A 21,245-nucleotide genomic window follows, 5' to 3' on the forward strand; every position below is an offset into this window, starting at 1 on the left:
AATTGAATACTACTATTCAATTCCTTACTTCAGTTCAGTGACTGTGTTACGCTTAGGAACAATAATAGATGTGTGGTTTAGGAGAGATAAGAACTGCGGCTGAGATTGGCAAGAAAATGGTAGTACTACAACATAGTAATTTAGATGAAATGCACAAATTCATAGAAACATACAAACTACTTAAACAGACTCAAAAAGATAGGGAAAATCTGCACTGATTTGTAACAAGGAGATCCAGTTAGTGATTTAAAAACTTCCCACAAAGAAAAGCCCAGCCCCAAAGGTACGCATCAAATTCCTTTCCTAAAACACTGCCACCTCCCCGACGAGGATATATATACAGCATATTAGTCACCCAAAAAGCACAGCCAGGGATCTCAGCTTGACTGCTCTTTAATTAGAAAAAAGTACTTAGAGAAGTAGAAATAGCAATTAGGACTGTCTTACATACAGATAAAACAACCTGCAAGAAGTTAAGTTTAAGGAGGCTGTTCCAGGTAACTTTTACGGTCCCTTTCAGCTCTGAAAGTTCAAGACTACATTTATGGGCAGAAGGTGATCAATTACATACCTGACTGTCTCAGTGGGCTAGAAAACCTAATCTGGAGAGGTAACAAATTACTCATCAAATCTGACATAAATAAGGAAACATTTTGAAATGTTAAAGTTTCAACTTTAGTGAAACAATACCTAATTTAAAAAGTTCTCTGCTTCCTGCTAGACTATAAAGGGCACACCTCTTAGAGGGCTCCCCATTCAGAGCACAGATTGTAAACCAGTCTGTTTCAATCCAAGACACTCCTATGCTGAAACTCCTTCAGGCAGAGGCGGGAAACACACCGTGTGATCTTCTGCAACATGATCATCTCCTAAAGATTACACCAACGCTACAGCCGCATAGTTTGGAAGTCCTTCTCAAGCAGAAGTTGGAAAAGGCACACTTCAGTTCTAAGTCACTGTTAAAATCAGCTTCTCCCTCTTTTTCCTCTTTCTCTTCTTTTCTTCCAAGTGGCTGGTAGCATCAGCAAAAAACATAACCTCGCTTTTCGCTTCACATTCCCTCTTGAGATAATCGAGACCTGCCATGTTGAAGCCGATAACATCCTGAGGAAGAATAGAAGAGAGATTAAACGGCCTTCCCCTCACTTCAGTTCAGTGTCACAGCATATGAGTCAGAGGAACCAAAGCTTCATGTGTTGTTACCCATCCCTCCCGGAAGTCTTGTTTTTTTTCCTCATGTCTACCAGCGCCAACAGAAAACTCATCTTAAATATATATGTATGTCAGGTCAGTATCACCAAAGACTGGGTACAGCACACCGTGCTACTTGTAAGTCACACACACACTAGAACCTCCCCTTCTTCTTCTATGGCTACCTCTACAAAGATACTTACCCGGACTTGGCTGACTTTTGAAATGGTTGTTTCCTTTAATTTTTCAATCACTGGCACAAGCATTTGGTTGCTAGTGATCTGGCCAAAGTGAATCCTAATAGAAAAATAACACCAAGCATTGTCACAAAGAATAGTGGTTTTGGCTATACCTCCTAGAACCAGCAAAGAAACAAATGTCAAAGCAAAAAAAAAAAAAAAAAAAAAAAATCATTTCACCCATCATGGGAATATAGAAATGCTTCTAGCAAAAAAAGCTAAAGAAGTTTCTTCCCTACTATTTAGCTCTATCTAATAATTTTAAAAGCTAGTTTCCTAACATCTAAAAAGCTGACTTTTCCCAGCAATCTATCAAGTGGCCACAGATTTTTAACAACAGTATTCTATAGGGATTTCAGAGGGAAAATGAGCCTTCTAAGAAACACTAACTCAAAGATTTATATTTCAGCAAAAAAAAAAAAAGAGAGATGATCAAATTCTGACCAAAAGTATCAACATGCCCTGGATGACTTCATGGTTTTTAACTTCCATGCTCACCCTCATCCAAGTTGTGAACTGCCATATCTACCTGTGAGGTAGCACCCATCTACAATCCCAACATGCTAGAAATATTCAGTGTTTCTCTTAGAATCAGTAACCCTGATTCAACATATGCCACAGCAATAAGAAATACACTGTAAACGTGTATATCTTCATTTGCTAATATCCTGAAAGAAAGAAAAAGGAATGAAGGGTTAAGGCTCATGAAAAAATGCCAATTTACCAAGTACACCATTTTCTTTTAATTACTTGGTACTGGCTGAGCAGTTCCTGCTGTTTCCCTAACAGCATTTTAAGCAATGTCCAAATTTGCCAATATTCCTGTTCTCTTACACAACAGCTTGAGACTGGGGGGCAGAGTGGGAGATAAGAATGTATTGTGTGTGTGCGCTATTCACCCAGTCATGTCTGACTTTCCATGACCCCATGGAGTGCAGCCCACCAGGCTCCCCTCTCCCTGGGATTCTCCAGGCAAGAATACTGGAATGGGCTGCCATTTCCTTTACCAAGAATATACTAAGCCTTTGTAAATACATTTTTCCTCTGTTACATATTTAATACAAATTCTTCCTATTTAAGAATATAATGTAATGAACATTTTCTTTATGTTTCTTGAATGCTTAGTTGTTCAAATGTGTCTGACTCTTTGCGATTCCATGGACTGCAGCCTGCCAGGCCCCTCTGTCTGTGGGGTTTCCCAGGCAAGAATACTGGAATGTGTAGCCATTCCCTTCTCCAGGGCATCTTCACAACCCAGGGATTGAAGCCAGGTCTCCTGCATTGCAGGCAGATCCTTTACTGTCCAAGCTACTGGGGAAGCAGTTATGTTTCTTGGTTCCCTCCAAAAACGCCACTGCTCTTCCATTTGCATTTGTAGAGGCCTGGGAAATAAGCTGACTACTCCTTAAAACTCTCTTACGGAAACAAAACCAAACCATTTAGTTTAAATTCAATAGTTTACAAAGAAACACCACTGAAGGAGACTGGTCATTCAGGGATGGGCTTTCAGCACCCTACCCAGAATTGGGGCCACTGCCTTAGACTGGAACTCGGAGACCTCCGCCTGCCTGAGCATCCTGAGCAGCGTAGTACCTCCCTTCTTCAGGAGGTACCTTCCCCTACCTTCAGGAGGTGGGTCATCACTATCGGCACTTTACGAGCAAGACTGACACCAAAGGATAAGAAATAATCTGTGCTGGGCAGCACTGAAATTCCTAACAGTCTCTGAAACTGAAGTGTCACATTTCTTAATCACAAAGTATGGAGAAAGCTTCAGGTGAGGCAGTACTGGAGGAGTTATGCTCATGAGACATCCGATGTTCTCTTGGGAAAGGACGTTACCTGAGGAGAAAGAAGAGGCACCTACACAGGAGTTCAATGTCGGAGCCCTGCTGGATGAATTCATTAAAGAGCCTGAGAATGTCTGGGACGTAAGAGAAAGGCAGCACGAGGAGAGATTCTTCCAGCTCGCTGGAGAGGGAAAAACAAACATTAAAAACGTCACGTTTCTTTACATGGTCAATTTAAAAATCTTTTCCCCTCCAATTTTTTTCTTCTCCTTTTATATACTTCAATAGATCTTACCCGTCCAGAGCTATCATCTATATTATGGATGGCTCTCTCTTTTCATTGTTTTATTTTTCTTATATTTAGTATTTTAACCTAGTTGATGCATTTTGATCCATAGCAGTGTAGGAGAATCTTTTTTTCTTTCAGATAACTCAGTTCTTCAAAGCTTTTTATTGAGTATCCTATCTTTGTATGATACTTCTTTTACCATTTATTGAGTCCTTCTGTACGACAGAGCCTGCTTCAGGGCTTTAGAGTCTGTTTTGATGATTGATTCTGACAATCCTGTACTGTTTCAATTTTGTTATTTTTATAGTTCTTTAAATCTCTTTCTTGTTCTGGGTTGGTTTGCTTACTTTTCTTGAGCTAGTTCTATTATCATTCCATCAATTCCAATTAGAATTCTCAAGAGACTTTCAATTGGGATCACAAACCTATAGATTAGCTTAAGAAAAACTAAATCTTTAAACACAGAGTCTTTCCATCTATGAATGTACCCTACCTCCATTAATCTAAATTCTACTTTACATTTCTCTAGCAAAGTTTCATTATCTTGGGTTCTATTTAATTCTTATATGTGACATATTCAGATATTGTGATCTGTATAAAAATGATAACTAAGTAGGTCAAACTCAAATAAAACCAAAAGATAAATCACAAACAAGAAACATTATTCCAAAAATGACAAAAGATATAAAAAAAATTCTTAACCAGTAAGAAAAACATCTATAAAGCACAAGAATGAGAAAGTAAAAATTCACAGGAAAAAATACAAATGGCCAATAAATATAATAAAATTTTAACTTTGTTAATAAAAAAATGAAAATGATACCACTTTTTGCCTATCAAACCAGCAAAGAATTTTTAAAAGCCTGGTGAAAGTCATTACAGGCACTCTGGAAAGTAAGCAACATAAACATTTGAAAAGTTAATGTCCATTAATTAGTTAACAGACTGCTAGGACCGTTGAGAAAATAATCAATGAGGATGGCAAAGATTTATATGTAAGGGTGTTCACTGAAGCAGTATTAATAATAGCAAAACCCTTATGCAACACCTAATAATAACTATATGTACAATGGAATATTTTGAATTAATTCAATGATGTATTTCTGAAGAAAATTACTAACGTGAGCAAATGCTCAGAACTATCCTGTGAAAAAGGACAGGATATAAAAATGTATACATATGATTTCAACTCTGTACGTACACAGAAAACAATTCAAAGGAAATATACAACAAAAAATGTTAATAGTTGGTACCTCTGACTGAATTGCAAATAATCTCATTACCTATGATGTAAAGTGGCACTGCCCTTCATTTGTCCTTAAAAGTATCTCCCTTCATATTTTAGGAGGAGGCTTGTAGTTCTAATTCAAAAAGAACATTATAATGAATTATTTTCCATCCAAGTTTGACATAGTTAACCCTCTAAGGAATAACCATAAATTAATCATCAATTATAATGTTCTTATCCCATGTGCAGTAAATGGTGTTAGCTGCCGACTTACAATAATCCGTGCACTGACACTCACCTGGATTTGATTCCTTTAAAAATCTCCAACACATAAGCTGAAGGCTAGAATGGAAGTGTGACGGCATTAGTGATACTTCTACTTCTTAACTGAAGCTCTCTAATCTCTACCTCCTAAAAACCAGGGATCTCTCTCAGGACAAACCGTGTTCTAAAAATGGCAATACGTGCATGGGCTTAGACTGAGTCAGCTCTGGGTTCACAATCCCACTCTGCCGCTTGCCAACTATGTTCCCTTCAGTCTGTAAGTCAGGACAGTCTCCTGTCTATAAAATGAAGACACTGATGTGTATCACTATTGTGAAGGATGAAATGCGAAAGCAAAGTATTGAGTAATTAAAGATTACCAGAAGTATACATTGTCCTGTTATTCTCCCTTTCTCCTCTTTTATCTGACTGATTTATAACAACTTTCTGTCCAAAAACTTCAGCTTCAATGAACAGAATCTGAAGACAGCTCTTTGGATACTAAACATAAATAAGCACTAAAAGAATACAAAAACAAAAAAAAAACCAGTCCAGTCCAACCAGAAAAGGTGACTTGAAAGTTATAATTAAATGGTCCTTTTGAAATACAAAATATCCTAAAGGATTCCAACAGTCAACAGAGATTTTTAGCAACAAAGTATTTCCCAATATGTCAATTCTCAAATCTAATGCCTCTTCACTTCCTCTCTTGTGCCTGCCTTAATTTAACCTTAGAATGGTGGTTAAACCTTAAGGGGGAAACCATTAAACATTCTACTTACAGAGATATTGCCATAAGCCATCAGGATGGGGTTGATGGGAAGAGGAACCTATGAAGAAATGATTAAATCAAGTAATTAAAAAATAAGCCTTTGATAGTGCTTATCTCAGGCAGGGTCATAATAGTATTTTATAGTTCTGAAGGAGACCCTAAAAACTGACGCTAAAGAATTATTATTTAAGAATATATTTTTAGTTTCAATAGGGCTTATGAATGAGTCTGGGTAATACATTTCATTTAGCAATCCAAAATGGCTCACCAGCCTCCCAAACTAAATCAGGAACCTGAGTTTCCAACTCAATACAGTAATCACCTCGATTTCAAATCAACTATCCTTGGCTTTTTATTGAGATAGAGCTTTTCAATTCTTTCTTTCTAATGTTTGAATTAGAAAAGATTCTATCACATCCATACAAATGATGTTTTTTCCTCAGCAATTATCTCTATAAATAAATGTCACTCCGGATGTAACAGTAGTGAGCTGCCTCACCTCTTTCCCTGCAGCTTTACAGATAGCTTTGTGTTCTCTCCTTTTTGCAGTTTCTTCTCGGTACAGCTCAACAGCCTCCATGATCCTCTCAGCCTACACAGACGATGACAAAGAATGGAAGTCACCACAACACACTCATCATCCCACAACACTGCAAGTGGAAGGCCTGACGAAAAGCTATCAAATTAAACTGCTTGAATCAGTTTAATAAAGATGTGCCAAGAGCATCCCAAACCGCATTCACAGATGTCTTTGGCTTTTGTTTTTTCATTTACAAGACTAAGTGTTGTGAATTCAGGTGAGACTGTAAGTGGACACCTTGAGCAGGGCAGCTCCCAGGGACACCTGACAGGTGATCAAACCTTCCTTTCTTAGAAACCACACACTGATTAAACAGACTCAGCACTGCTCAGGTCCTTGGTTACAAGGGAGGAAAAGAGAGATTATGATCTCCATCTATACATTTCATCATTCTTTTTGCCACAAAAGGGCTATTTGGTTGGGACCTTTTTAAAAATGAGATATGGGGCAGTGATCAAGATGGCGGAGTAGAGGAACATGAAGCTCACCTCCTCCCACAAGTACATCAAAAATACATCTACATGTTGGACTGTTCTCACAGAATATCTACTGAACGCTGGTGGGAGACCTCAGGCCTCTGAAAGAACAAGAAAATCTCCACATAAGCATAACCGGGGAGAACAAAAGACAAAAGAAAGTGAGAAAGGAACTGGGTTGGGACCTGCACCCCAGGGAGGGAGCTGTGAAAGAGGAAAGGTTCCTGCACCCTGGGAAGTCCCCTCACTAGTAGGAGGTCAGCCAGGACAGACGAGCGCTTCAGAGCCTCAGAGGAGAATACAGCAACTGGTCTGCAGCAGCTCGAATAGAGACAGGCCTGCACAGTGGGTCAGTGCCACCCCTCTACACCCCCAGCCTGAGACGTGTGTGCACTGGTGCCTGTGAGGGCTAGGTGTGGAAGCTCGGGCTTCAGGTCATTCCCAGGAAGAAGACTGGGGTGGGCTGTGCAAAAACAGTCTGAAGGGTCTGGAGTCTAGTGCAACCACACCTGAAGGCACATGCAGAGGAAGCCTGGGCCACCTTAGAGGCCAGGTGCTGTTGTGCGGCAGTGTGCGACGGGAGGTACGGTGTCCACCCTACAGCCTTTTTCTCTGAGGGACCGCGCAGGCTGTAGGACGCTGCCTCCATGAGCTCCAGGAGTGGCAGTGAGCCGCCACAAGGCCCCAGGCTCCAGGAGTGGCCGCCAGCCGCCTCTGCTCCCACTGTGAGCGCCAGGCGGCACCGGAGCCGCCACTGCCGCTGAGCACCCGGCGCACCAGCTGCTCTATCTGCGCGCCCCCATCAGGGGGATGACAGCCAGCACACACCGAGGGAAGAGGCAACAGGCATCCGCACTGAAACAGTCCTTGCACCAAAAGTATTAAACCCACACAAGCCACACAGGGACGGGCCCACATATAAACAGCCCGGCAAGACCACAGTAATAGACCTCTTCAGTCTAACAGACACCAACTTAAAGGAACTACCAATTATAAAGAGGAACCAAGAAAAATAAGAAAACTCATTTTTTGAGACAAAACTGAACTAAACACAGTAAGAGCAGAATAAACAATGCAGGATAAGTGACCCGGAAAAAAGAAGATGGAAATCACCCAACCAAGACAACAGACAGCCAAATAAAAGAAATGAAAGCAATATAAGAGACCTATGGGATAATAATAAAATGTGCCAATCTATACATAATACAGCTCCAGAAGGGGAAGAAAGAGAAAAGGGGATTATGTATTTGAAGAAATTATGGTTGAAAACCTCCCAAACCTAGAGAAACAAATATGCATGTACAGGAAGCACAGAAGGGCCCAAATAAAAGTAAACCCAAACAGACCTAAACCAAGACGTACTATAATAAAAACGGCAAAATAAAGAGGATTCTCAATGCAGCAAGAAAAAAAAAGTTCATCACAAGGGAACTCCCATAAGGCAATCAGCTGATTACTCTACAGAAGCACTGCAGGCCAGAAGGGAGTGGCAAGATATATTGAAAGTCCTAAAAGGGAAAAATCTGCATCCTAGGATACTCTACCCAGCAAGATTATATTTAGAATAGAAGGACATACAAAGAATTTCTCAGATAAGCAAAAACTAAAAGAATTCAGCAATACTAAATCCATCCTAAAGCAAATATTAAAGGTTTTCTCTAAATAGAAAACTAGTAAGAATAGATAGCAAAGAGAAAAATCACAACTGGAAAGTAAGTCACTTCAATAAATTAATATACAGATTAAAGAAAAAAAAAGAAAACATTTTTGTGAAAGTGATGGTATAACTAAAATGAACAGCAAAAGGATGAAGATGTGAAAGAGGACATCAAAATCATAAACTGTGGGACAAGAGAGTAAGAAAATGCAGGGTTTTTTGTTTTTTTTTTTTTTCACTTCCTGGAATGGGTTTGACCTATATGACTACCAATTGAAGCAAGTAGATATAGGATGGGGTCCACATACTTGAAACACAGGGCAACTTCAAAGCATACACTAGATTCAGAAAAACCAAAAAGAGAACATAATCAAAAGGGAAACAAACCACAAAAGAACAACACAAAGAAAAAGAGACAAAGAAAAAATGTAAAATCAATATGAAAACATACTTAAAATGACCATAAATATGTATCAATAATTACCTTAATTGTCAAACGTTGGACTAAATGCTCCCATCAAAAGACAGAATGGAAGACTGGATTAAAAAAAAAAAAAAAGCTACAATATGCTGCCTGCAAGAGACCTACTTTAGGGCAAAGGACACATATAGATTGAAAGTGAGGGCATGTAAAAAAGACAGCCCGTGCAAACACAAACGAGAGGAAAAGTGTGGGTTGCGATACTCCTATCAGACAAAATAGACTTTAAAACAAAGGCTCACCAGCCCAGGTTGGATGCATCAGACAAGTGTTCAGGGCTGGTGCACTGGGAAGACCCAAAGGGATCGGATGGGGAGGGAGGCGGGAGGGGGGATCGGGACGGGGAACGCATGTAAATCCATGGCTGATTCATGTCAATGTATGGCAAAAACCACTACAATATTGTAATTAGCCTCCAACTAATAAAAATAAATGAAAAATAAATAATAAAACAAAGGCCATAAAGAAAAAGAAGGACACTGTATAATAATAAAAGGGTCAACACACACACACACAAAAAAAGGGTCAACACAAGAAAAGGATTTTATACTCATCAACACATATGCAGCCAATGTATGAGTTCAGTTCAGTTCAGTCGCTCAGTCGTGTCCGACTGCGACCCCATGAATCGCAGCATGCCAGGCCTCCCTGTCCATCACCAACTCCCGGAGTTTACTCAAACTCATGCCCATCAAGTCAGTGATGCCATCCAGCCATCTCATCCTGTTGTCCCCTTCTCCTCCTGCCCCCAATCCCTCCCAGCATCAGGGTCTTTTCCAGTGAGTCAACTCTTCGCATGAGGTGGCCAAAATATTGGAGTTTCAACTTCAGCATCAGTCCTTCCAATGAATACCCAGGACTGATCTCCTTAGGATCGACTGGTTGGATCTCCTTGCAGTCCAGGGGACTCTCAAGAGTCTTCTCCAACACCACAGTTCAAAAGCATCAATTTTTCGGCTCTAAGCTTTCTTCACAGTCCGACTCTCACATCCATGCATGACCACTGGAAAAACCATAGCCTTGACCAGACGGACCTTTGTATAGGTGCACCCAAATACAAAAAACAGGCACTGATAGACTTAAAAGGATAAACTGACAAGAATATAGTAGTAGTAGGAGACTTTAACACCCCACTCACATCAATGGACAGATCTTTTAAAAAGATCAATAAAGCAAGAGATTCTAAACTATACAATAGAATAGTTAGATTTAATTGATATTTTCAGGACATTACATCCAAAACAACCAGAACACCTTTCAAATTCTCAATCCAAAAATAAAGTACTTAGCAGTAGACCCAACCAAGGAAATTAAAGACTTATACACTGACAACCATAAACTGTTAATAAAGAAAACTGAAGAGGATTCAAAGAAATGGGAAGATATCCCGTGCTCCTAGATTGGAAGAATTCATATTGTTAAAATGGCCACACTACCTAAGGCAATCTACAGATTTGAAGTGATCCCTAACGTTTGTTTTTCACAGAACAAAGAATCCTAAAATTTATGTGAAACCATAAAGATCCAGAATTGCTAAAGCAATCCTGAAGAAAAAGAACAGAGCAGGAGGCAGACTTCAGACAATACTTTTTGCACAAAGCTACAGTAATCAAAACAGTGTGGTACTGGCACAAAAACTGTTCCATATGGATCAATGGAACAGAACAGAGACTCAGAAATAAACCCACACATACACAGTCAATTAATCTTCAACAAGAGGCAAGAACATATGAGAAAAAGTCTTCAGCAAGTATTGGGAAGTTGGACAATTGCATGTAAATCAAAGTTAGAACACACCCTCTCACCATACACAAAAATAAACTCAAGATGTCTTAAACACTTAAAACATAAGACATGACTCCATGGAATACCTGGAAAAGATTATAGGCAAAACATTCTCTGACATAAATTGTACCAATGTTTTCTTAGGTCAGTCTCCCAAGGCAATAGAAATAAAAAAACAAATGGGAAAAACTTTTGGATAGCAAAGGAAACCATAAAAAACAAAAAGACAACCTACAGAATGGGAGAACACATCTGCAAATGATGTGACCAACAAAGGCTTAATTTCCAAAATACACAAACAGCTCCTACAACTCAACAACAAACAACCCAATCAAAGAAGTGGACAGAAGCTCTAAAGAGACATTTCTCCAAAGAAATACGGATGGTCAATAGGCACAAGAAAAGATGCTAAACACTGCTAATTATCAATGAAATGCAAATCAAAACTACAATGAGGTACCACCTCACACTGGTCAGAATGGTCATCATTAAAAACTCTACAAATAACAATTACCAGAGAGGATGTGGAAAAAACGGAAACCTCCTACACTGTTGGTGGAAATGTAAATTGGTACAGCCACTACAGAAAACAGTATGGAGGTTCCTCAGAATACTAAAAATCAAATTACCATATGACCCAGCAATCCCACTCCTGGGCATACAATCAAACCAAACTCTAATCTAAATAGATATACACAACCCTATGTTCATAGCAGGACTACTCACAAAAGCCAAGACATGGTAACAACCTAAATGTCCATTGACAGATGAATGGATAAAGATGATGTGGTACATATATACAAGGGAATACTACTCGGTCATAAAAAAAGAAGGAAATAATGCCATGTGCAGCAACATGGATGCAATTAGGAATTATCACACTAGGTAAGTCAGAAAGAGAAAGATAAACACCATATAATATTACTTGTATGTGGAATCTAAAATATGACAAAAGAACCTATCTATGAAACAGACTCATGGACATGCAGAACAGATTCATAGTTACTTTGGGGGAGGGATGGAGTGGCAAACGGGGCTTGGCAGATGCAAGCTACTGCATATGGACTGGATAAACAACAAGGTCCTACTGTACAGCACAGAAAACTATATTCAGTTTCCTATGATAAACCATAATGGAACAGAATATGAAAAAGAATGTGTGTGTATAGATACATATATATGAACTGAATGTATATAACTGAATCACTTTGCTATACAGCAGAAATTAACACAACACTGTAAATCAACTATACTTCAATTTTAAAAAAGCCTATGATAAAAAAAAGCAAACAAAAAAGCCACACTTATTGCTAACCCCACCCCTGTGGTTCAGATTCAGTAGATCTGGGGGCTCTACTCTGAGAACTACTGCCATAAAGTAGAGAGATTAGATTAGGGGCTCTTAAAGCTTATTTGGTGGTTTTAGGGTCAAATATGGGAACAGGGCAATTTCATGCTGTTTTTATTTCTTGTAATTATTTCCTTTGTTTTTCTTTAGATTTTAATAAAATACTTTTTGAAAATAAAAAATTAAAATGAGATACAACATTCTATATCAACTTACTGCTTTGACCGTTTCAATAGTTTTCTTTCCAGTGAAGTAATTGTCACCTTGAGTCTCTCCTGGAACCTGCCAGAAACAAAGAGATCCTTTTAACATAACACTGACAGGTGTTAAAGAAGCAACAAATTAATTTTATGTCCAGAAAAGAATAGACATACTGTGTTATGATGATTGTTGTTACATTGTGTTATCAGCTACCATTAAATGAGAAATTAGTAAGTGCCAGTGAAAGAAAGTGAAAAGTGTTAGTCACTCAATCATGCCCGACTCTGCAACCTCTTCAACTGTAGCCCACCAGGCTCCTCTATCCATGGAATTCTCCAGAAAAGAATAATGGAGTGGGCTGCCATTCTCTTCTCCAGGAGTAAGTGCCAGCCACTATGTTAAATGTGTTACATGCATTATCATAAGAATACTCTGCTCTACAACACATGATTAAAGAGATTGCTTAATTTTGCAATTCTTTTCTGATTTTTGATTTACAGTGAAACAGTTCCCTAGAGCCTCCTTTGGGGGCGGGTGGGGAGCCAGAATGACAATCATTTAATACCAAGTCATTTGTCCCATAAAATCAGGATATACAGCTGAATTAAGAAGGACTACACAGATTCTTTCCCATATCAGCTGCAGATGATTTTGGCATCTAGCCCCAGTCCTAATTCCATTAGAAATTCTTGAAATTACAGTAAATGCCAATAAGATAATGACAGGGCACAGAATGAGGATCCCGAAAGATCTACTTACTGCTGGTTGGTCTTCTTTGGCCACACTCTCTTCATATTCTGCTTCCCTTTGCTGTCAAGAGATGGATATAAGTTAATTTCAAAGATAAAACATGATCACCATGTGAAGTGAGACAGTGAGAAGTTGCTTCTTTCACAATCTAACCCCCTCATGGGATCTTTATCTCCACTTGGCTGCCCAAGTGGTGTCGGCAGTCTTGGAAACATCTTCTGGAGGCCAATGGGCTAGCACTGCATGTGAGGTGTGACAGAACTAGACAGGAACCTTCAGCCGAGACAGCGTGGCAGGGACTGAAACCCAGCAAGCCTGAAGTCCTTACCATCTCCTTTTCCTCCTCAAGAATAAGAGGCTCCCTTGTTCTCTCCCAAAGTCTCAGAGATTTGTCATGGGATGATGATACAACATAGTCCCCACTGGGGCTTACGGCCAAGCACCATATTTCCTGGTGGTGCCCCTGCAGACAGTAAAGACAAAACCTGAGTAATACCTTATTCATAGACTGCTACACTGGTGGGAAATCAATGCTCAGCCTTAAAAGAAGTTAAGTACTGAGCATGTCAAAGCAGGCAAGAGGTTACCTCTAGAGTCTGTATGTGTTCAAATTTGTCTGCATCCCACTGTTTAATCTTATGGTCTTTCCCAGCAGTGAAGAAGAGGTGAGACTTGGGCACAAACCTTAGGTACATCACACTGAAAAGGAAGAGAAATAATCAAACGTCATCAACTTCCTCATTATTAAAGTTTTAAACACACATAAATAGCTTTTGGACAGTTAGTCCTAGAGTTTTATTAATAGAATTTTAAATTTCTAACTATCTGAGAACACTAAAAGATGTTCCCAGGAAACGACATTGATAGGTAACCCAACAGGAGGTCTTTGAAAAGACGACATCTACCTGTCATCATGCGCAAACAGAGACTTATGGCAGTCCCCAAAGTCCAGACCCCAGATTTTCACGTTCCTGTCTGCGGAGCCAGTTGCTATCAGTGCTCCATCCTAGAAAGAAGAGAAGTGAAACACTGCTAGATCATCTGAAACCCTGATTAGATAGAGAAAAGCTAACCAGAACATTTATTCCATTTCTTTCAAAAATGTCAAAGTCAGCACCAAAAAATTAATTTCATCTCTTTATCAAGAGCACCCACATCCTTGCTCCTACCTACAAATCTATTTAAAGCTTGTTAAGTGAGCAAGAACTGTGTGGTTTAGATGTTTTTGGTCCTGCCACAGGGCAGTGTTGTGCTTTGATGTAGGTTATCTGTTTACTTTGTTAAAATTGATAGAATAAAGACTCTCTAATTTCTGTCACAGTTTGACAGAGTTTGGGGGGAGAAAAGAGGAAAAGAGAAGAATGAGCCTGGGAAAGAAGCTACTAGAATGCTTACGACCTAGACATCTTTATGCCATGTCTCCTATCACTGCTTCTCTATTTTAGCACCTAGTTCAAATGGCTGTCAATGTAAGAAGAAAAATATTTTCTGACACCAATTTATGCGGTTCATGCCCTGAGTGCAGATAGGTAAGGCAAGGTGGCCAGTTCCTTTTACACAGACTAGATTTTTTTTTTTAATTGGAAGATAATTGCTTTACAATATTGTGTTGGTTTCTGCCATACATCAACATGAATCAGCCACAGGTATACACATGTCCCCTTCCTCCCACTTCCCACCCCATCCCACCCCTCCATACTGCCACTCCTAATCATAACTAGACACTGCAAAACATATGACTTTGGTCAAAAGACTAAAAGTATACACAGTGCAAAATATCATAAATATTGCAAAGTTCCATTTTCCTTATGAGCATTATTATACTTCGGAACAAAGCAGGGATGCCTTTCTGAAAGTCCTTCACAATTTAGGGTATTCTACCAATTATAGTACTTTAGATAAGAAAATACTATTTGGGGAATCCAAACCAGGTAGTTAGTTATGAGAATTAATTCAGGTATCTGTGAAAACATTCTAAAGGATTAAAGAGATATATATTTAAGATATGATTATAATAAATATTTTTATAATTTTTTGAGGGTAGTCAGTTATACACCAGACTGAAAAACACTAAAATGAAGCTATCAAGCCTAGAACAAAGAAAGTGTTTAGAAAAGATAACTTGTTACTGAGAAACTATTTAAATAAATTTTACTTACATAAGAGATGTCCATACATATGACAGGCAGTTTGTGTCCATATAGTGAGAGAAAAAACTAAATATTAAAAAAAAAAAGAATATAAGTAACTCATGTCTGTCTATAAAATGCAGGTGTAATTTATTATACGTCGATCTAAACTATAACTCTAAATACAGTGCTAAACACTGTCCTGGATTGCTTTATGTCTGTGCATCAAAGAAGACAACAAACCACTGAAGGTCACTTGTACCCATACAACTTAGCATACAAACCCTGCATGCTCTTGCCAAGAACAGTGCAGTATAGTGAAGCCCGTGATGCTGCTGAGGCCTGCTCCCTCAGTCAGCACCCAGCACAGAGATGTTCTCCGGATCTCTTAGCTGAAGAGTCTTGGGAGCACTTGGTTCATGACAGTACGTCCAGGCCTAATACAGTTCCACCGAGACTCTGGCTATAGAGCCCAGTGATCCATATTTTTAAAAGCAACCCAAATGATCCTGATGTACCGCCAAGTGTGGGATCACTGCCTAGGACAGCTAGCAATGCTCTTAAAACTACTGGCTACAACAGGATTTCCTGTCCACAGATTTTTCTGAATGTGTGAAATATAATTTTCTTTAAACAAAATTGATGAACCAAAGGATTCTTTCAGAAGTCCATCCTTACTAGTGCACTTGCAATGTTTGGATTCACAAACAAGTTTTCAATAAACTACTACTGCTGGAAACAGTCAAGGCCACATCTATAGTCTCAACCCAAGTTCAGTCAGAAAGAAAACACCCATAGGCATAACCATCATACCTTTAAAGTGTCAACATAGAAAACTTTCACAGTGCAGTCCAGCAAAGACACAGCCAACAGCTTTTGATTGGGAGAGTAACTGACACACAGGACTTCTTCATCTAGTTGCAAGGTTCGGGTTTGCTTCACAGAAAGCCTAGCATCACAGAAAGCATCGAGAAAAATGAGTACTCTACAAAGGCAGACATCCCAAGACCCTCTAGCTGCTGCTGCTGCTAAGTCACTTCAGTTGTGTCCGACTCTGCACGACCCCATAGACGGCAGCCCACCAGGCTCCCCCGTCCCTGGGATTCTCCAGGCAAGAACACTGGAGTGGGTTGCCATTCCCTTCTCCAAAGCATGAAAGTGAAAAGTAAAGTGAAGTCGCTCAGTCGTGTCCGTCTCAGCGACCCCATGGACTGCAGCCTACCAGGCTTCTCTGTCCATGGGATTTTCCAGGCAAGAATGCTAGAGTGGGGTGCCATTGCCTTCTCCCTCTAGAGCTCAAGAGAAATACATGTGTCAAAAACCCACTCAGTGGTGCCTCATTTTCACTCCAACAAATGGACACAAATTTAAAAAAAAAAAGTCTACTCACCTTTTCTGGGTACTGTTTTCATCTTTCACCAACTCAAAATCCCAGAACTTGACAGATTTATCTGCACCACCTGTCACAAAGCCACGCTGAAAATCAAAGGACATTTCTGTTAGGAAAGTATCTTAGTACAGAAACTTTGATAATACAAATAATAATAATACAATAATACAAATACAATAATACAAAAGACCATTTTTATTTAAGGCATGGGATAAGAATTAAGATGTGTGGTTTTTCCTTAACCCCCTTTCTTGTTCTTTCAGGGCTGCCTCCACAGGTCTCATTTGAGAACTAACTCCTGGCATTGCCTAATGTAGTCAGATGATAACTGATGTAAAGTTCTAGTTACACTTTCATCCGGTGTCAGGAAGAAAGACTCAACAATACTACAGAGTAACGCAACAGTCAAAAGAATTCGCTGTGAAGTATTAAACTGGTCTCATCACATTTTAGGGTTAGTGTAAAGTGTAAGGAACACGGAGTAAGAAAACTAGATCTCAAATGTCTATTCTGCCATTTCAGAGATCTATAACATAGAAAGGAAACCTTACAATGATCCTTAGTGTTGCTAAAGAGATAAAGACTACCTAGTTTATAAAACCATTGTGAAAATAATAGTAAATGACATGATGGATGTGAAAACACTTTGGAAAATAGAACACTCCACAAACCCAGATGTTAACTACTATTTACATTTTAAAAGCTGCTTTATTTCTGTCCCCAATGGCATTACTCAATCTAAATTCCAGGTTCCATTTTTCCCAAAAATATCTACTTTCAGGGAATGCAGGTTTGCCACTACTGAGGACATTCAAATAAATGGGCTACAATCCCTTCAGGTATTGTCAAAAAAAAAAAAATCTGAAAATGTTCTGAGCAACAAATAGCATCATTTCAGGCCTCCAGAGTGACTCCTTTGAAAGGAAACACACTGCTGTTGACTGGAAAAAGCTCACAAACTGACTAAAAACCACTAGACTTGTATAGTCATAGATATATAGACTGAAGGGGGAGCAGAAAAGACTGCTCTAACTTCTGCATTGTGTTGTCCAAGGAAATATTTCCTCTTAAGAAGTATCACAAATCACTGGTAATGTAGGAGGATAAGTATTTTGATGTCATGTAGCTCATTATCAAGAGCAGTTGAACAAGAATTCAGATCATAGTGACAGTTCTTCGTATTACCAGGTACAAAATATGGCACCATATATAGAGATTACACAAAGAGTGGGCTTTCTTTAAATCCCTGTTAGGCAGCAGCAGAACTTGATATAAGAGATGGGAGGTACAGCCGGAGTACTCAAGTCCAGATCGTCACATCTGGTTCAGTTACCTGATCTGGAGAGAGAGACAGGGACCATAAAGCTCCATCGTGTGCCTCTATTGTCTCCAGCAGATTTCCCGAGGCCAAGTCATAAAGCTGCAGCTTCCCTGTCTATGGAAGACACAAGATGAACACGCCCGCAACCTCCACGATGCACATCTACAGCTTCATAATCAAGCAGCAACAATGGGGCCAACTGCTCAGGAAACGGCTTCCATGGTCTACCTGCTGGACTTCCTCTGTGAATAAGTGCTGTTAAATCTCCTACAGACATACTGGTTTCATCTTGGCAGGGTCACTATACTCTGCAACTATGGAATGGTACAACCTTGTAGTACAGGACTACGGTCACTTCCACTGGTTCCCCCAACTTCAAATGGGAAATATCACAGCCAGAGGTGTATCAAGAGTAAACATCATAGCAAATGGGGGACTTAAAAACCTTCAAAAATGTAATCAATCCTTTAAGTGGACTAACAACTCCTCTCCATCTAGTTTTGGCTTCCCCTCTAGAATATATTGACAGGAAGAAATACCACCCACAATGCTAGGGAGGACAATGAACTTGAAAAAAAAATCGTGGTAGCTTAGAAAACTATCAGCCTCGCTTCCTGTTTAGACCCTGTATACACTGTGGTCTTGGGACCAGCATAGAACAGAACACACACAGTGGCCAAGCATGCTGTGTGGTGAGTCTATAAACATGTGGTGGAAAGAATGTAAGCAGAAGACTGGAGTCCCAGGGCTGCCCCTCTCTAACTCTGACTATGGGTAAATTCATCTCCATGAGCCCGTTTTTCCATCTGAAAAATGGAGTTTATATTAACAACCTCTCTAACCAGTTGTAGGGATTAAATGAGATAATGTATGTTAACAGCTTAGCACAGAGACGAGGCTAGGGATTCTAAGTCATACAAATAGTTTTTGAAATGATTAATAGTGGATGAACATTTGGGGAATGAATGAAAAATGAGGGTACTTTTAACTAAAATTTAAAGTTCCCTGACATTGACTCTTGAACTCTCTCCAGCTTACTTTATACTTTTTGGTGGGCAAAAAAAATATTCACTGTGATAACAGGTTTTCTAATAAAATGCACATATGGCATTGGTTTAAGGAGATAATGATAAATACTTGCAAAGCACTTTTCAAGATATCCCATAGGCCTCTTACACTTTATTCCCACTACAACCCCGCCTATCACCGTTCACGCTACTTCTACTGCCAGCTCCTATTAGTTATTTTCTGGGAGCCAGTCTCTGTGCTAAGTGCTTTGCAGACTGTGAGGCAGGTCATTTACATATTTTACATTTAGATATCAAGGCTTACAGGGTGGAGTAACTTGCCCAACTCAGAGCTAGTGAGTAGAAGAGCTGGGATTCAAACCCAGGCAATTTGGCGCAAAAGGCTCTGTCAAAAAGCAAGTGCCATCATCTCTTAATACAGATAAGAAAACATACTAGGAGTTTATGCAACTTGCTCCAAGTTACCCATTTTGTAGGGGGAAGAATCTGAATCCAAATCCATGTTTGTGCATTCCCTCATGATTCTCTCCCCATGTGATTACAGCTGAAGACTTGGTCACTTGGTCTCTCTTTACTGAATGCTTCTATCTGCCACACCTGATGCTGCTACTTAATGTATTTTATTAGCCTTTTCAAAACACAATTACACGTGTGCTCATAAAAATATGCATGAAAGGCTGGTTGCCAAATTGTTAATGATAGTTATCTTGGGTCATGATTTTAATTTTCTTCATAATTTAACATATGGTTTGGTTTACAAAAAAAAAAAAAGAAAACTTAAAAAAATAAAAACCTCAAAAAAAGGGCAATGAACTATCACACTCTCATATTATCCAGCTCTAATACATTTCCCATATGCTAACAAAGGAAGCAGGTTTCTTAAGCAACTTGAAGAACATTGAGCAGAAAAGTCCCCTAAATCCATGGAAAAGTCTGTTTACCTTTGTTCCTATGACCACCTGCCGATCACCAGGTACAAAGAATGAGCAGAGCGCATATTCACAGGTCATTGTGCGAATACACTGCAGTGTAGATCTGTGAGGAAGAAGGAATAAAGAACTCACATGTTAAGAGAACCTGCTTCTCCACCTGCAAAGTCAGCATGTACACTTAATATTAATACACACTTAGCCACACATGCGGAGAAGGCCATGGCACCCCACTCCAGTACTCTTGCCTGGAAAATCCCATGGATGGAGGAGCCTGGTAGGCTGCAGTCCGTGGGGTCGAGAAGAGTCAGACACGACTGAGTGACTTCACTTTCCCTTTTCATTTTTATGAATTGGAGAAGGAAATGGCAACCCACTCCAGTGTTCTTGCCTGGAGAATCCCAGGGATGGGGTCGCACAGAGTCGGACACGACTGAAGTGACTTAGCAGTAGCAGCAGCCACACACGATGATCAACATAAGACAGGACAAAGTCTGAATACATGCATGCTAAGTCACTTCAGTCATGTTCAACTCATGTGACCCCACGGACCGTACCCACCAGGCTCCTCTGTCCATGGGATTCTGCAGGCAAGAATACTGGAGAGCGCTGCAATGCCCTCCTCCAGGGGATCTTCCTGACCCAGGGATCGAACCTGAGTCTCTTATGTCTCCTTCACTGGCAGGCAGATTCTTGACTTAATTATAGTCAGGGAGAAAACAGTAAACAGTCCCTAACTTTGTTTTCTTTATAGGAGGTTCCCAATCCTAAGGAACAGATTCTACAAAAACAGAGCTGAAAAAGCCATCTGCTGGGTTCAACAGAACCCGATCTGCTGCTACAAAGAAGTGTGTGAGCCCAGAGGACTAAGTCAAATTAGCATATTATATCCCTACAAGTCAAGTTCATTTTAGCGGACCATTAACATTCACCCATTCAGCAAATACCCACTCCCTCCAATATGTACTGAATGCCAGGTCCTGGTCCAGGTGCTGGAGATGAGACAGTGAGTTAAACACAAGACGCCCTGAATTCCATAAAGCTTAACAGCCTCTGGAAGTGAGACATGTATGGGTGGCTCAGATGCTAGCAGGTGTTGTGGAGAAGAGAAACGCAGAGCTGGGGGAAGGGGACTCAGAGTGCAAGGGCAGGAAGGGGACAGCAGGATGGCCGCGTGACGACAAGAGGGAGGACGGCCTGTAGCCGAGGGGGAAGCTGGTTCCAGGAAGAAAGAAGAGGGAGCACAAAGGCCACAGCACGGGCACGTTCTTGCTGCCTGGAAGGGGTCATGAAAAGGCCAGGGGGCGGCAGTGGAGAAGGCAAGAGTGGAGAGAGACAGCGGCTGGAAGGACTGTGACGGAATCCAGTTAGCATTAGATGGAGCTCCGGGAAGTGAT

General features: G+C 40.0%; 1 protein-coding gene across 2 annotated transcripts in view; it reads right to left on the bottom strand.

Annotated features, from left to right (window-relative positions):
* Positions 1-377: 377 nt before the first annotated feature.
* Positions 378-21,245, bottom strand: part of WDR3 (WD repeat domain 3) — a 39,239-nt gene continuing 18,371 nt past the window's right edge. For both annotated transcript variants that reach the window (XM_043875735.1, XM_043875736.1), the window contains exons 12-27: positions 19,861-19,954; positions 17,904-18,005; positions 16,571-16,656; positions 15,994-16,129; positions 15,211-15,267; positions 13,957-14,057; positions 13,639-13,750; positions 13,380-13,514; positions 13,061-13,111; positions 12,317-12,382; positions 6,273-6,365; positions 5,784-5,831; positions 5,036-5,079; positions 3,273-3,401; positions 1,395-1,488; positions 378-1,104 (exon numbers count right to left, since the gene is read on the bottom strand). In XM_043875735.1, coding sequence (XP_043731670.1) covers positions 949-1,104; positions 1,395-1,488; positions 3,273-3,401; positions 5,036-5,079; positions 5,784-5,831; positions 6,273-6,365; positions 12,317-12,382; positions 13,061-13,111; positions 13,380-13,514; positions 13,639-13,750; positions 13,957-14,057; positions 15,211-15,267; positions 15,994-16,129; positions 16,571-16,656; positions 17,904-18,005; positions 19,861-19,954 — 1,504 coding nt within the window. In that variant the 3' untranslated portion in view covers positions 378-948. The remainder of the gene's footprint in view (positions 1,105-1,394; positions 1,489-3,272; positions 3,402-5,035; positions 5,080-5,783; positions 5,832-6,272; positions 6,366-12,316; positions 12,383-13,060; positions 13,112-13,379; positions 13,515-13,638; positions 13,751-13,956; positions 14,058-15,210; positions 15,268-15,993; positions 16,130-16,570; positions 16,657-17,903; positions 18,006-19,860; positions 19,955-21,245) is intronic.

The sequence above is a fragment of the Cervus elaphus genome, chromosome 20 (assembly GCF_910594005.1).
Source record: "Cervus elaphus chromosome 20, mCerEla1.1, whole genome shotgun sequence".
NCBI classification, from domain to species: Eukaryota; Metazoa; Chordata; class Mammalia; order Artiodactyla; family Cervidae; genus Cervus; species Cervus elaphus.